Below are 17,509 nucleotides of genomic sequence, written 5' to 3'. Positions count from 1 at the left end.
GTCGAGGATCCCGGCTGGATCCAAGCAGCCACGTATCATTTCACCTGCTGCTTTCCAGAAAAGGCAAGGTGAGGAGAACACAAATGGGGAAAAATTGAAAGTCTTGCTTTCAATCGTTGTGATCTTGGATGCCCTGGCCAAACCTGGGATGTTGGTTGAGAAGCATCACCTCCCAGAAAGGTTTCTCAGGATGCAGCTCAGACAAGCGGGATGCAGGTTGGGCAGGGGAACGATGAACCGGCGGGGAAACAGCAGCAGCGCAGCAAGCCAGAGGAAAAGGGAGAAAGTGCATCGCTGACCATACAGCACTGCAAACCTCCTGTACCACCACCTCTGCTTCTCCGAGGGATGCTGGCGGGGTCCTCATTCGGGTGCCCAGCACCCAAACTCTCCCCGATTTCAGAAAGGATAAGCAACGAGCACATCGAGGCATTCAGCATCTGAGCGCCTTTGGCCATCTGGGTCATTTGGTCAAGGCCGCACAACGCTCTTGCAAACGGAGCCAACAGCACAATGCAGTGCCCTCGCTGCAAGCCTGCTCCGGAGCTCAGGCTCACCCTCGCTGAGGATTTTCAGCACGATCGCAGCCTTTCCCTACCTGTGAAATGGGGGAGAAGCGCATTTAACTTCGCACAAAACACTCTGGGCAGAAGCCGGTCCGCACTCTGAGGAAAACACCCACCCAAAGGAAGTCTTGGGAGATTTAATTAGCTGCTGTTTGAGCTTGTTAGGTGCTATATAATTGCTAAATATTATTATTATCTCTGCAGGTACAGCAGTTTGTTAGCATAATGATAGTGATTGACATTTCTCTGGCATCTTTCATCCCAACCAGATCCCATATTACTCTATTATAAAACACTGTTCTGCCTTGATTCTCCATATGTCTCCAAACTGTCAACAGGATCATAACTGGCTCTGCATTGCCAAAAGCCGTAAAGGCACAAAGTGCCTCATGCAAGTTCAGAGGATGTATCAGAAGCTGAGCAAGGACCGGCTCAACTTTGTGCTCAGGACCACAAGGTGCACAGGTATACAATGATATAAAGATACACGGGCTCTACTTCAACATCGGCATGGAGCAAAGCTGCAAGAAGTGGTCCTGTAAGCCACCACAGCACTCTAAAACCTCCCTAGTCCATCCTCATCCCCCTCTCCAGGCAGGCAGCAGTGGGTACCACAACCCAACTATCACTTTGAAAAATATATTCCAGAGACAGCAAAGCAGAGGGGCCACCAAGTGATTAATTGGAGACTATCAGTTTGGGATAGGTCTCTAAATTCTCATTAAGTCAGGTGCTGAGGCATCGCACATTAATCCAGAACATTTCCCCTTCAGCCCAAACAAATAAATAACTCTTGTATAATTCAGGGAGAATGGGGTGGAGCCATCTCTCCCCCCCCTCTCTGTCTCTTTCCAACTAACCAGTGAATAAAACATCGCCCGCAAATCTATTAGGCTAATTTTAAATCCTGACAATTTAGCAGCACTTCAGCAAGATAAGAGCCATTTATTAAAAGCCACAGTTCATTAAGCCAAATGCTGCTGGCGTATTTACTCAGAGAAATGGGGCTGGGCTCAGCTCTCACCAAGACCAGAACTCCCCAAAGGAGCAGAAGTGATCCTGTTTCACCCGAAAAGAGAGGCTAGCACGAACCTTCGCCCACCCCAAGCCCACATGCGGCTGCCTCCCACCGAAGGGGCTGGATGTCGGGGCTGCCTCACCCCATCTTGCTGAGCAACGGGTGGATCACGAAGCAAGAGGCATGGGATGCTTTGCAGGTTGATTACCCAGGGCCACGAAAAGTCTCCGGGAGCTCCGTCAGAGAAGCAGCTCACACGGCTCCATGCATTGCAGCAAACCTCCGCTGCAAAGCCGTGCACCTCTCCCAAAAGGATCAAAACCAGAATCCGGATCGGACACGCACCACTTCGGACCCCTTCCCATTAATGGTGAGCACAGATTGACTTCCGAGAGGGCACGATTACTTCCGACAGCACGCCAAGAGAGGGCTATTTAAGAAGAGCCGTTGCTTGCCAAAAGCTACCAGATTGCACCCGGAGCTTTCCTTCCTCCAAGCTGCTGCCTGACATCTCTGCTAAGCCCCCTCTGCTGTGCCGTCGCATCGGCTCCCAGAGGACACGGGGCTGTGACAACGACAGCGGGTTCTTTGGGACACAGGGATAGGGCTTGGAGTTTCCTGCTCCCAGGATGGCAGCAGGAAAGAGGAGGAGAAGGACCCACCACTGTGAGCAGCCCTGCTCTCTGGGAACTGAGATTTTTGATAACCTTCACGAGGGATGAGTTTGACACTCCACTCAAACCGAGATGCCGAGGGAACGCAACAACCGCAACCCTGTAAAACCAAGCTATGCACCTTATGCCAAAGCAAGTTTGCCCAGCAAAGACGTGCCCGTGCACAACCTGGCAGAGCACACACGGCCCTCTCAAGCTCTGCACCAGCATCCATGACTTTATTCCCCTCCGGGAACTGCTGGCTGCATGGTTCCCAGCGGCGCATGGGTCTCTGGGAGCAGGACAGGCTCGCTGGTACCCGAGAGATGGAGCCAGGAGGGAGGGAGCCGTGCCAGCATCACTGCGAGGAGCAGGCAGCAGAGGGCAGTGAAGAAATCCCATCTCGCAGAGTTTGTGAGTGTAATTCATTCCAGCGGGAGACATCCAAGAGACTTTATCAAGTGCAATTGTCCCACTGCGCCTTTCACCTGCACACACTTGCAAGACAGTCTGGAGTCACTACAGAGTCTCCCTTTACAGTCAGAGCTGAAAGGAGCATTATAAAGGTGAATTAACATTTAAAAAGAATGTAAAAAACCCAGAACTGTTCTAATGATGATTAATGGGAAGCTATAAGGGAGGCCATGACCTCCTAGTGTCATTAAATGGATTGGCAGGTTTCTGAGCATTAATTATAAATAGCCACAGGAGTTGGAGTGCTTAGCAGAATGATGATAAATCCATGACACAGGCGGAGGGACAAGGAGTCAGGAGCACAGGGGAACACGTGCCTGCGTGTGCACGCACACAGCTCGGTGTGCAAGGAAATACGGCTTTGCACGCGTTCCGTGCGGGAGAGAGACAGACAGCAAAAAAGTGGAAACGAGTCCCTCCAAGCACGCTTCTGTGTTTGGGTGGATACGAGGATGGAGAGAGGGAGGGAAATGGGCAAATGATAAATTAGGCCCTGCCAGTCAATCACATTTTCTAAATGTTTTATATCCCAAAAGCTATAAAAGCAATATTCCTTTCTGGCCTTATTGGAGCCATTTCTGTAAGGCAATCACATCTGTTTCCTCAGGGATTTCAGCTGAACTGTGCCTTGGCTTTTTTTTTTTTCCTTTTTTTTTCCCCTCCCCTTTATATTTACTCTCTAGCCTGCTACCAAAGAAGGGTCAGAGCATGCATACAAATAGGGAGGAGGAGTGAAAAACAAACAACCCTGAACCAGTGGCCAGCGGTGATGAACAGACAAAAAGTAGCTGCAAACTTCTCCAAATTCCCCAGCCCATTAGCAAAGCAATGGCTGCAATAATCAGAGGCCGTCTGGATTTTGAATCAGTCAGCTCTTACAGTTAATGTTTCCTTCGCTTTAATGTACATTATTCCACAATTGCATTGATATTATGGAGATCTGCATCCTGGGGCACTTCTGTGCATTACCTTGGATGTGCTGATCCGCCTGGGATTTGCAGCACCGGACCAACGGCATGGCTGCGCTCCCAGCAGCTATGCTGCTCTTGCAAGAGCCCTTGGAGAGACGCTCACCGATAAAAGCCCAAATCCCTCTCTGAATACCACGGGGACCCAGAGCCGCAGCCATAAATGTAAGTTTGCTCCACAAAGCAGGAGGGGAGTTTTTGCAGGGGTATGAAAACAGGAGTTCATTGCAAAGAGTTATCAGCAAACTGCCAGAGCCCTGGGATCGTGGGCCTGAATAAATACAGGGGATGAATGGAGTGAGGACCTCGGGCTCATTAATGAGCTCTCCCCGTGAATGGCATCGACTGCAGAGGGTGAAGGCCCCTCTCGCTGCCAACGGAGAGAACAAAAGGCTCTGGGTGAGATGCCAGAGGGGCAGCCCCATGCCTGGGCACCCAGAAAGCCCCCCCTTAGCCCTCAAGAGGGAGCCTGGAGGCTCCCAGACCCGACACAGTTCTCTGCATCGGCAGCCACATTCCATCACCCAGCCTGGGACAGCAGCCCCAGTAGCCAGCCACAGGGCGTTTCCATTAGGATTGGGATCCCTGTTTTCTCCAGCACATCTGCAAACTGCTGTTTCGGCTTCTGCCTGCTCTATGGGGAAGCAAAAGCACAAGCCAAAATCACCTCCACCAAAATTAAAAATATTCCTGTTTCTATTTAGATTTAAGTATCATTACCTTGCTGGGCTCTTCCAGCATGAAGCATTATTTCAACTGATTGGAAAACAGTGGTGAAGGAACAGGTTCTCCATACAATTTTCTTCATATCCTATTAGTTGCAATACAATTACAGTGAATACATCTATTCTTAGTCCCAGCAGCTCCTAGAAAGAGCCACCTATTAAAAGCTGGCTTATTAACGGAATTGGACATCCAGGATTAATCGGGCCGCGCTGGTCATTTCCATTTCTCACTCCACAAGTGCTTTTGTTTGCTTAATAGGCTGAAGTAACTTGAGAATGACACAACTTAGAGCTTCCCCCATTTGCTGTGCATATCGCCAGCAAATTTAGTATCACTTTCCTTTCCTTTCTGGCATTGCTCTGGGATGAAACCTGGCACGTGCCGTCAGGGAAATCCACACAGCAGGGTGGGGAGGGGGAGAAGGGGCTTTCTGTCTTCCGCAGAGCCAGCAAGGGGAGACCCCTAATTGATCTAAGGCTTTAAACCCCACGGGGATTTGCAATACCAAAACCACCCGCCCAAGCGAGCAGGCTGGCCGAGAGCCAGGCTACCACTGCAATACCATCTCACGGGCGCTTTGAAAGCCTCCAGCCGCCCCGAAGAGCATCACCCTCTGCCCCAGCCCTCCCCTGGCAGCCCCATCAGATCACCGCCGCGGGACACCCGCCCCATTCCTGCAGTTCGAAGCAAGGACTGCTGTCTCCCAGCGCAGATATTCCCGTGGCAGCAAAGTCAATGCATGTTGAAGCACGGTAATATAGTATGACTTTTCCCTTTAATGGAATTTTTCTAGCCCACTAGGAAAAAAAAGACTCCATTAGCCATACTACAAAGGCTCCTACTTATTAGTATTTTAGAACAGCGGCAAAAACATTTCTTGAATCTAATTATTGCTGACAAATATGAAAATTGAAATCAAAGTTAAATTTTCAGCTACAGTGCCTCATACGGCAGCAGCTCGCCGGCTCCCAACTATTGCATCAACACATTTATTCTGCTGAGAAGGCTGCGGAGATTGGGCCCCCCCACCCTCTCCAGCCCACCCCTCCATCTTCGGAGGCATTAACTCTGACATATTCATCTCAACAGCCGGGGCCGCGTAACTAACTTCACGTTTACCAGTCGCACGCAGCCGACAGATCGGAGCGAGGCTTGCAGGGGCTGAAGCAGCAGCGAATAGGGCTTTTTTTTTTAATTTATTTTTATTTATTTCCAACTTCACTCTCTCCCACCCCCTTCCAACCTGATCTCAAAAAGAAGTCGCTGGGTGATTTTAAATTCCTCAAGATAGAGGATCTGGAAGGGAGGGGAGAGTGGAGGGGGGGGGGGTGGGGAAAAAGCCTTGTCAACATATTTCCTTTCTCCTTCCTCCCCCCAACATACTGTAAAAATCAATCCCCTTTGTCATTTTGCTCTGCTTGTGTGAATGTTTAATGGCTGTCGAGGGAGATAATGATTGCTGCTAGGAAATTCATTTCAGATTTGCTATTTATAAAGTACTTGGTGCTCAGGTGGGAAATTAACATAAGGAAGGGGGAAAGGGACCCAACCGGGGAAAGAAAAAAAAGCAGCAGGAGAGGAGGGCTGAGATGCTGCGGGGCTGGCTGGAAGGGGCTGGCGCCCCAAAGAGGATCGGCATCTGTTCCCACCTTTCCTGGGACAGAGGAAAAAGGCTTGCGCGTGGTGGGGACAGCCACACTGGGGACACAGAGGTGCTCCCGAGCCCTGCCAGCCCCTTCCCGGCGTGCACGGGATAGAGCCAGGGTTACCAGCCAAGCGGCTGGTGGCTTTCGCAGCCAGTGATGCTCCTTGCACGCCATCGGCCAAAAAACCTGACCACCAGCACCATTGATGGTTTTGCACCCCGGCTCCTTCTCCAGCCTCCTACCCCGGACCCTCGCTCCTCTGGATTAACTGCAAACCTCCTTCCAGTCCCCCCTCCCCGCAAAGCCCAACAACCTGTTGCCACGTGTTTGATTTTTGAATCCCGGGGGAACTCCCGTCTGTGATACAGCCGGATCCCGTACAGCCAGCGGTACGCACGCTGCCATTGAGTTGCTAATTCCTTGTCTCAGAAGTTGCTTTTCACTTTCTGATTTTTCAATAATAGGCTTGGTATGAATCCCTTAAGCTTCTGAAATAAGCTGAAAACCGCTTTTCCAGCCATTTACATAAACACAACTGGATCAGAAGGAATAATCATAGTTTATGCATTATTTGGAGGCTTTGGAGCCGACTGCTAATGTGATGTCAGGTTTTGAAGCCCAAAACGTACAATGGGAAGCACTGACGTGCAGCAAGGCAGCACAAAAGGTAAACAATAAATAATACAAATTTTTAAATGTTGTCTTCAATGACAAGGCGGCTTTGGCTTCGCCGCTACCCCGGCCTCTAATGGATCCCGCTCCCCGCCAGCCTTGTTCCAGAAGGGACTTCATTAAGAGAGATGTCACTCACGCTAAATCCAAATTCACCTCTTGCCAACCAGCCCTGCCACTCTCCTTCTCCTTGGCCCGCTATCAAAAACCCCGGTGCTGGCTTTGGGGATTGACTTCACAAAAAAAAAAGTCTAATGCAGGCACCCTCTGATCTATAAATACCATCTGTCCTGCAGAAAGGGAATAAAGCTAGAAAACAACCAAACCAGCCCAGGAACTTAGTGCTATTCACTAGATAACTCCTACAACAGAGGGGAAAAAACCCCCACTTAAACAGCGAGATAATATTACAGTATTAATGAACCTTGCTTCGCTTCAAGTGCTTGTCACGCTTCCAATGAGGCGGGTCAGATTTGGCTTTCAAATCGGTTCTATAAATCAAGAATGCCGTTTCTGGCAAAATCAAAACATTAGCAGAGGATCTGTTTTGAAGAAATAACAATAAAAAAAAAAATGTAACAAGGCTCGAGACTGCAGGCTCTTTTGATACTGCTGGAACACAGCCTTCGGATCTCTTTTTTTGTTTGAAATCACTTCACTACTTTGTACATAAAGCTTCTGCAAGCTCCGAATCAGAACAAAAATACTTCAAAATCAATCCCTATTTTTCCCCAGAATTTACTTGCACTGGGAATTTGCGATTATTCTATTTTATTCCGCTTTGGAATAAATAAAAAAATCCCCTCTGCTTCATTTCTAATATTATGCAATTTCCTACTTCTAAGCAGCTGCTGTCTCCCATCACGAGTAACGGGAGGATGCGAACCGGCCACGCGAGCTGAGTATCACAAGCTCCTTTCCAAGCTAAATCAGGGTTTCCCCACGCTCAGTGATGTACAATTATACGGGAGGGAGGGGGGAACCAACATTTTCAAGGCAAATCCAGGCTAGCTAGCCCAGACACAAGAGGGGAGAGACAGCTGGTATCTTTATGGAATGTGTGGCCAAGTGATGAAGGGGAAGGACCATGCAATGAGGCCAGATCGCTGCAGGACAAGCAGAGGATGTGAACTCAGGACCCACGCCGCAATCCAGGACCTCCAGGCTCACAGCTTTTTTTTCTGCTCCTTCCCACCAAACCCCTGCCGAGCACCGCTCCCGTCCTCCCCGCAAGCCAGACCCACGCCGGCTGCAAAAGTAAATGCTTGGCATGAGCCGTAGCTCGCTAGATAAATAGAGGTGCCCTCACAAAAGGTGCCGAGCACCCTTGCACCGCACTGATGCCGGGGTCCACCCACCTCCAGAAGGTCCTCAGTGCTGCACCGTGACTTTTTAGCCTGGCAGCAGCTACATCACTCTGTCCCTGTCCCTATGGGAAGGCAGACGCTGCCATGCCAGCTTCCATCACCGCCTCCCCAGTGCTTGAAAGGAAATACTCCAACCACCAGTAATTTATGCACGTTGGGTCCCCGGGATCCTGGCTTCCCCATACGGCTGCTACAAAGCATTTCGGAGCCGCGGCTCCTCGGCTGCATGAAGCCCCGCTCAGAGGGCCTTTTTCGGTTCCCCCTGATTAGTAAGCGAAGCATGCGGGAGGTGGAGGAGTCGGAGGAAGGGAAAGCGTGGGGGGAGGATGCCAAGAACCGAACACTGTCTTTAGTGGGAACAGTCAATGGGACAAGGGGGACAAGGGGTCAATTAATTTACAACAGCTTTCAGCATTGGACATATTAACTGTAAGCGCATCAAAAATCCATGATATCCTTCTTGGCGGGAGATAACAGAGCACGGCGAAGGCAGCACCTCTGATTTATTATTAACCCAGAGCAAGGTGCGTGCTTCGGGAAGGAGGAGGGAGGTAGCTAGCTCCTCCGGGCTAGCAGCCACAGCTCCAAATGTGCTGAGATCACGGGGTGGGCGATGCCTGGAGGATGCACCAGCACCCGCAAAAGGGCTGGAGGCCCCCGGGATTAGGGTGGCCCAGGGGATGCAGTGACAAAGAGCTCGTCCTTTGCAATTTTTTTTTTTTTTTTTTTTTTTGCCTAAAAAAGCTGCTAAAAGCATGGAAAGACCCATGTGCGGAGGCACAGGATGCTGGCTGAAGACGGGAGACAGCAGTATGGCTTGGACTTCCACTACAGAATCCCCAAATCTGGCACCTTGCTCATTTTGGCCCCTATTTGAAACCAAGAGCTCAATTCCAAGTCCAAGTTGCAGCTCCAAGGCAGCTGCAAGCCTTTGCCATGAACATCTGACACAGATTATGTTTGGGTCCCACTGAGTCTAATGGGAGATTTGCCACTGCACATCAAAGGACCACTACCAGTAACACTGAAAAAAAAAAAAAAAAACAAAAAATCATATTTACCCTCTTTAAAGCTTTGCTCTAGTAAGGCATCCCTTCAACTGGGGAACAAGCAAAGAAAATTTTGCCCTTTCCTGTCACTATTGAAGTTTGGGAAGGAAAGACAGATGCAAAAGAGGGGTTTTTTTTTCCTGATCTCCATGGCCAGAAAGATACTCCCCACGTGGTTCTTCGCAGGCTGCGGAGGAAGGCTGGAGCCCACCTCCGCTGTCTGACTGCAAGTTGCCTGGGAAGCAAGCTGGTGAGCTCTCCCCATCCACCTCCACCCCGGTTCATCACAGAAAACAGCAAGCCCTGCTTGCTAACTTGACCTAGATCTGTCAACTGATCATTTTTTTTTCCCATAGGGAAAAAATAAAACGGGGGGGGGGGGAAATCACAAATATGGATATTTTTAAGTAAAAAGCAGCAAGAAAGATACATGAAGCAGACACTTCCAATATTGAATGCACTTGTCTCATGCACAAGTCAGGGTTGGCACAAGAAGACAACAGAAAAACCATAAGCCAGCGTTACTATGGTGGTCAATACGCCTACACGGATAAAGAAAAAGTAGTTTTTGTTAAGCACTAGGACATCCCAACACTGCTTGCAGCCTCGGGAGCACCCAGCACCACCGAGTCTTGTAAGCAGGGATGGTCCCTGTGACGCTTCAGAAGTTGAGTTTTACCAGAGGCGGCTTTCTCCAAGCTCACAGCTCCCACCTGACCTTCTCTGCTTGTCGAACTCACATTCATCTCCTCTTGACCGGTCAGCAAGTCCCATCCCAAATGTGGGGACGGCTGGCCGCTCCCAGACCTCCTTGGCCATGCAGCCCAGGTCTGCTTCATGGCCTCCTCGTGCATCCCACTGAAGATAACTACAGCCACCTCCTTCATTCCTGCATTTTCAGAACGGTAAGCAACTGCACGTCCTGAAACATGTGGCAGTGTGTATGGGACCCTGCACATCTCCATTCCACAACTGGGGCTTCTAAAGCTACCGTAGCTACAGCATGAACCAACTCGAGCATGTGTTCCCCATCACACCGCACTGTAACACATCTCATTACGAATGACAACTGTTTTGATAGCGATCTCTCCATATATGCAGCGTAGAGCAACCACAACAAGTTTACTCCTCGCTATATTCCGCCAGCCCATCACCGCATGATCAACGGAGGGATGCTCCCAGGGAAACAGCAATCCCCCACGCATGGAAAACCCCACGTGCAATGTTGCGCAGAGCACCCACAGCAAAGCCACCGACCAAACCGAGATCCCAAGCACCAACCCAGCATTTTAGGTGCCATCCCACCCTTTTGCGCAATGCACCCTGCTTTCAAAAGCATCTTTCCCATGGCAAAGGTCTGCTTGGGTTCCTGTTTACTCTGCTGAGTCTTATAAATGTGCCAATTAATCCCATGCGGTGGCCTGATTTCCAGAGGTGCTGGATACCTGCTTACAGCTTCGGTTAAAATCAACAAGAATGACAAATGTTCAGCAACACTCCAAATCAGGCCATTGAGGAACCAGAGCGCATTCCCCTCCTTTTATGTACTACATATAACTGGGTTATCTAATCATGTAGGTATTGATTATTACTGTTATTACCTATTAAATAGCTATTTTCTGCCGTTGGGGTGAATATCACATCTTATTGACCTGCACGGTAACTATTAACCACCACGAAGCCACATCTAATATTTTCCCCAGGGAACAATAAATCCGGGTATTCACAGAAAGATGTCGATACACATAATTTTTCTTATACACATTCATTAGCGCAATTACCTTCTTGCACGAACTGCCAGAAGGTTTCCCCTCCCGCCTCTGCCAAGAAAAAGGTCTCCCGGGATGCTCAGCCCCGACCCATGCTCCCAAATCCTGCCCTTCCCGAGCAGCAGCAGCCTGCTGTTCCCCCCATAGATGTGTCTCCGGGCCAGATCCAGCCTTTTCCTCGCACGTGAGCGTAGCCCGTGCTTTGGTTTGGGAGTTATCTGCAACCCAGCCACATCGACGGAGCGAATAATTCTTTTGGATGAGGAACGCTCCGCGTACGATGTTGACAGATGCTATTATTTTACATACCTATTTCAGCTTGTATGCTTATTAGAATAAGGTCTTTATGCTAATTTGTAAATCAAATTCCCATAATTCTTGGCTTACTGATGCTAAAGGCCCAGCTAAATCTTCTATGACCTTTTAGCCTGGTTAATCCTTTTATGCATGGCTGAGTGAAGAGTTTTCTTCTCTCTTCCGCTCCCAAGTGCTGGGGTGGGATTTTTGCTCTTGTCCCTCAAGAAATCCAGGTGGGTGCGAGTCAGGGACACCGGGCACACGCGAGACCATCTCTCCACTTTGAAACACGGAAAAAGGGAAGAGAAAACGCTGCTGCTGGGTCCTTAAATATGCTCTAAATATTCATTGCTGCTATTTAAATATCATGCAGAAAAAAAAATACAGCAAACACAATGAAAGCTGTGTTGCCAAATAGCCACTCATTTCCCGATGCCCGGGGCTATTCCAGCTCTCTGTAGCTTCCCTCTTCCCAGCTCCTCTCCCCAAGCCGGGGCTGGACCTTTGGCCGGCTCTGCCCTCCCCGCGTGCCGATGCAATGGGCACTTGCATCTCATTCCCATGGAGATGCAGCATCCAAGCAAGCGCCCCGGCCTTGCTCCCTAGTACCAACACCCAGTAGAGTCAACAGCTCCCTTGGGAACGGCAGCATTGCCGTGCACAAAACCACGCTGGACGTTTCAGGGCTCAGAGGGCTCCTTCCTACTGGACGCGACACTCAACAGCTCCCGTTTCGGGGGCACGTTTCCAAAAAACCAACAGCGAATCTGCAAAACTTGGAGGACCTGTGGATGTTTGCACAAACGCAGATGGTCAAGCACTTACGAATTATCCCACTTCACGTTCCACTTTACTCTCAAGCATACTCACAAACCACTTTTCTTATTGTTTGTTTGGCTGTAAATAGGTAAATGACCTGGAGTATTGATAAACTGCTGCAGAGGGCAGCACAGATCTCTTGAGCTATTTGTAGTACATTTGTGCAAAACACAGTTTTCCTGCATGACAATAATTTCCGCATTTTCAACCACAAGCCAGCTCCACTTTTGTATACCATGCGAGAGAGAAAAGTTAGAAATTCAAAAAAGACTGTGAATATCAGAGGAGTTCATGAAGCAGCAGCACCATACTGCTGATATTTGGCAATGTATGCATACCTATATACTACCTTTGGGGTTAAATGACCCCCGATTTCTCAAAACCCCCTTAGAAAGTTTTTGCTAAAAAGCAAAATTATTTTTGCTGTTTTTTGTTGGGTTTTTTTGTTTGTTTGTTTGTTTGTTTTTTTTTTTTTTTTTAATGATTCTCTTAAATACAATTATGCAAGAAAACCTTCTGGGGGACCTCCTTCCCTCCAACAACCCTGCATCCCCAACATCTCCCAGCCCAAAAAAGGCCCAAACTTTTTGCTGCCGAATGCTGTCCTGTGCAACACTTTGCCCAGCACCCCACAGCTCTGCCCTGTGCCCCCCCCGCACCAGGGTGCAGCGTGGCTCCCTGCTTTCCCCCGCCCCAGCTGTGACTCAGGGACTTCTGGCACCCACATCAGACTCCTGCAAGGCAAGGGACTCAGGGGATTTTTGCCTGGGGAGGCAGCACATTCCTCCCCACTGTTCTGCTGCTGAGGACAATTAAAAAAAAAAAATTTAAAAAAAATAAAATAAACCAACTACTTTCTGCTCTGTAAGCTTTGATGGGAGCGGGGAGAGGACGCATGAGAGATGACCAGAGGCAGGGAGTAAGACTGCAAGGAAGCCAAGTCAGGAGCCAAAAGCAAGCATTAATAAATAAATAAATAAATAGCACAAATTCTAGGCAGGAAAAACGAGGAGGGGAAGGGCAGCTTTGCCCCCCTCCCGGGGAGCCCCAGCCCGCCACCACCCCACCCGGGCTCCCCGCAGAGGCGGCAGCCGAGGGGGCCAGGGCTCCCATCCCCAGGAAACCCCCTCAGGAGCCGGGGCCACGGGGATGCCAGCATCCCAAGCAGCGCGAGCGGGAAGCAGCAGCCCTGGGAGAAGGAGAGAGGGAAGAAGGCGAAGAGGAGAAATGCCTTGGCGTGTGATGTGCATGCTAAGCAGCCCGTGCCGGTCGATATGGCAGGGGTGGCTCTCCGCAAGAGCGGGCCCAGCCTGCCCAGGAGAGAGAAGTTTGAGCGGAGATGGCGCCTGGCCATCTCCCCCTGCTCCGCTGGCACACACCAGCCCCCAGCCCGGCTCGGGCAGCCCCCTGCCCCACGCAGGCAAGGATTTCACACCCCACCGGAGTCCTGCTGCAGAGCCCCTCGGCTGAAGGGGGGACCAGGCAGGGCTGATTTGGGCATGCAGGTACCCAAACCCTGTCCCCAGCCCTCGGTGGGCACCAGGGCAGCGCAGAGGTAGCTGCCTCCAGTTCTCCCTTTCCCTGTGCAGAAGGAAGGTGCATCCATCCCCCCAGGGGTGCCTGCATCCCCTGCAAAGCCCCGGGTACCACCCGCTACGGGGCTGGGTGCATCCCGAGCACGGTGCAATGCAGCCCCGGGGCGCATCTCCCCGCATCCCAGCCCGACCCGCCGCAACCCGAGCTCCGCAGGCGACCCAGTGCAGGATGCGGCCCCATCCTCTCCTCCCACGGAGGTAACCCCACTCCCACAGCCCCTCCAGATGGCTGCGAGGAGACTAACGCAAGCTGACAGGCTCGGCGCTCCCGGCCAGATGGGGCTGGCTCCTGCCGCCTCCTTTCCCCCCCTCCTCCCCTTGCTTTTTGCTCTTTTTTTTTTTTTTTCTTGCACAGCCCCCCCAAAACGAAGCACCATCCCCCGGGAAGGGGACGAAGCCGTGCTCGCCCGGGACAGGCTGGACAAGGACTTCCCAACTCCCCAGCCCGGCGGGGGCTGGCAGGAGCCGGGGCTGCACCGAGTTTTTGGGACGACCTTGGGTCCGGCAAGGCAAAAACAAGGGGGGGGGGGGCCAGCACAGAGGGGCCCCGATCCTCCCTCTGCCCCCAGCCTGTTGGATGCATTGCTGCTGAGGGAACTAAGTTGAGATGGCTGAGTCGTTCGGCACCAGCTCCCCCCCGCAAAAAAAATAATATCAGCACGGGGAGAAGTTCCCCCCCAGCCCGAAGGGAGCACGAAATTGGGAGATGCCGCCGTGCCGTACCCGCATCTGCACCCCCCCGCAACTTAGCGGCGGGCTGGGGACCCTCTCCCAGCCCTGTCCCCGCTCTGGGGGGTCCCCGTTCCCCCCCAGCCCTCCCCGGAGGGTGCTGCCGTGGGGCCGCGCACCCTCCGCCCGCCTCGGCTGCATCCCCCGCAGCATCCCCCGCCCGGCCCTACCTTGGGAGAGGAGGAGAGCGGCCATCCCGGCGAAGATAACCCAAGAGACGGGATGGTGCATTTTCGCCTGGGCCATGTTTCACCGCCGGCTGCGTTTCCCTCTCCCCCCTCCTTCCCCACTCACTGCCTGGCGGGTTTAAAATCCAGCGTTTCCCGGAGCAAAGCGCAGGGAAAAAAAAAGGAGGGAGGGGGGGGGAGGAAGGAAGAAAAAAAAAAAATGCACCGTAGGGTGGGGGAGGGAAAAAACCCTAAAAATAAAAAAAAAAGGGGGGGGGGAAGGGGGGTCGGAAGGGGTGGCAAGGTGCGAGGGACAGGCGCTGCCGTGCCCGCCGCTCCGGCCCCGCACACGCCGCCCGGCTGCACCCCGCCGCCGGCCGCGCAGGCAGCCCTCCCCCGCAACGCACTCATTGGCTGCGGCCCCCCTTCCCCGGCCCCCGCACCCCCCTTTCCTCAGCATCCTCAGCGGGGGGCTCCCCCGCCGCCCCCGGCCCGGCACTGCCCTTCCCCGCTGGGGAAGACGGGGGGACCCCCCCAACACCCCCACCCCGGGGGTTTCACCACCTGCGTGGTGATGATGGGAGGGAGACCCCCCACCTCGCCCGAAATGAAGAGGTGCAGCCTGCCTCTGCTTTCGGGGGGCTGGTGTCCACTGGGGAGACCCCCAGCTCTGTCCCAACAAACCTCTTCCTCCTATAGGGCTCGCTCCCACATGGACATTGCTCTAAAAGCAAATTTGATAGGGAATAACTCTTCAATTTGTAGCATCAATCTACTTTCATTCCAAATCAAGTTGTTTGTTTGTTTTCTATGCTGTAACCACACATCAGATTCCTCACACCAAGGCCATCTCCTGCTCTGAGCAGCATCTGGGCTGCTTGCACACTGCTTAGGTTCAAACACACTCCTGTTTAACTTAAACTCCTTGCCACATGCTGTGCCCGGAGAAGCTGTGGATGCCCCATCCCTAGAAGTGTTCAAGGCCAGGCTGGATGGGGCTTGGAGCAACCTGGTCTGGTGGAACCCTGCCGTGGCAGGGGGTCGGAAACAGATGATCTTTAAGGTCCTTTCCAACCCAAACCATTCCATGATTCTGTGCCAACTTCTGGTGCCTATTCCACAACAACAGAAACAAGCTAGACCCTTCTCCAACTCAAGATGGCTCAAACCACCACTTCTGTCCATACCACAGCCCAATGTCAGGGGCATGACACCACCGTGCCTGTGCACACAAGGTCCTGAAGACCTTATTTTTTTCAGCCTTTGTCCAATATTGAGAATATTAGAGGTGCTGAACCCTGAGACTCCCATTTGACACAACTCAAATAAATAACATCTCGCTAAATATTCATTATTTTCGTTGGTGGTAAGGATGCCTCATTTTGTTGCTTGAGGTGACTCACAGCCCCTTAAAACAACATTATAGTCAGAAAAATGATGGGGGGGGGGAGGAGATATCTTGGCTTTTTGTATTTATTCCTCCTCAGAGGCTTCCAAAATCTGAGCTGTTCACTTTGCAATTCAGAAGATTTGGCTGCAAACTCTTGGAAGATCCAGCTGTATTTCTCTCTCCTCTCTATCGCAGCCGCTCAGAGAGACTCTCCGAGTCAGATCTGGGCCAGCCATTCTGCCGAAGAAAGGTGAAAAACCACAGGCATCAGCCCCTCTCCTGAAATCCCATCGACAGGTCTGACAATAAAGATCTGCACGTCAAAAGTTGGCAGCCGGGGAGGGATCGGCAGCTCCCGTCAGATGTCCCTAACAGCCCTGTTTGGTGCCCGCACGTCCCTGCCACCGGCCAGCCAAAGGGTCACGCTGTCCCTAACCACAGATGTGCATCTCACCATCCTCAGGTTTTCCCCGAGACCTCCATTGCCATCATCCATCAGTTTTCATGGGGGTCTTGCCAAAACAACAGCTGGTGTAAAGCTGCAGCCTGATGCAGTAAGCTTTCAGCTCTCCTTCCTCTTCCTCTCCCAAAGCTTGGTTCAAACCATAGACCTCGAGGAGGTTCAATCGATCCAGAGCTCTCTAGCACCATTTCATGGTACCGCCAGGAGCGGTCTACAGCCTGCTAGTGCCTGCACAACCTCCCGGCTCATTAGGATGGGAAGAGCTAGCAGCAGCACTACCACTAATGACCCAGCCCTGGGCTGCACACGTGCGGTTCAGCAGGATATTTCTTGGGAAGCAACTAAAGGCTCTGGGGTATTTAATACCTGGTCCTACCCGCCCCATTGATGCTAGGGCTTGAGCTGTTCCTCCAGCTCAACAGAGCAATGCACACATCTGTCACCGCCCCAGCGACCTCCAGCCGATACGTTTTGGACGGGGAGATGCTTGGTAAGGGGTAAGGATTGGGTAAGGATTACGGTTGGTCTTTTCCAACTTAAACGATTCTACGATTCTATAGGATTCCTACCACCATCACATCGTCTCATCCTCTCCGCATCCTCCCCACTACTCCATCATCACAAGTTATCTATGATAACACACGATGCCACATAGCAATTTTCATCACCTTTCACAACGCTTTGAATTTGACCCCAGCTGCCGAGCCAGCTACTGTACTCACAGCAGCTGGAAGCAGTTGATTAGGTTAGTTTGGTTTATTACCTAACCCATTATGCTTTAAAAAACACAACTTCCCTGTCTATTTGCCTAAGCAGAGAGAGCAGTTCATAAGAAGGCCCTATGCAGTAGCTGCTCTTCTTACGGATTTGCTCTATGCATTATTAATTCACACAGCGCTTGTTCCGAGCACGTATATTTACCCGATGCACCAGAACAGCTCTTAAGGAGCCTTTGGCTTGTGGCTTTGTGGAACATCAACTTTTCATGTTGAACAGCAGGTGATGTTCAACAGAATGCCTTGCAATAAATGCCTAATATCCATTACGCTCATACATATCTATGTGCTGGGCTGATATCAACATACAGATAGCAGGGCTGCACTCCCGAGATAGGGGAACGGGGGGAAGAAGTTATTCATTG

General features: G+C 51.4%; 1 protein-coding gene across 1 annotated transcript in view; it reads right to left on the bottom strand.

The window, feature by feature from the left end:
* The window catches only part of LOC309599247 (protein CEPU-1), a gene marked incomplete at both ends in the record, with an annotated part of 350,195 nt that extends 335,601 nt beyond the window's left edge, over nt 1–14,594 (bottom strand). The window contains one exon of the mRNA XM_082330520.1: nt 14,519–14,594. Coding sequence (XP_082186646.1) covers nt 14,519–14,594 — 76 coding nt within the window. The remainder of the gene's footprint in view (nt 1–14,518) is intronic.
* Nucleotides 14,595–17,509: the final 2,915 nt, after the last annotated feature.

The sequence above is a fragment of the Platalea leucorodia genome (assembly GCF_965183815.1).
Source record: "Platalea leucorodia genome assembly, chromosome: 20".
In the NCBI taxonomy this organism is placed as follows: Eukaryota; Metazoa; Chordata; class Aves; order Pelecaniformes; family Threskiornithidae; genus Platalea; species Platalea leucorodia.
Note: the sequence above shows the minus strand (reverse complement) of the source record. Positions and strands in the feature narration are given on the sequence as shown.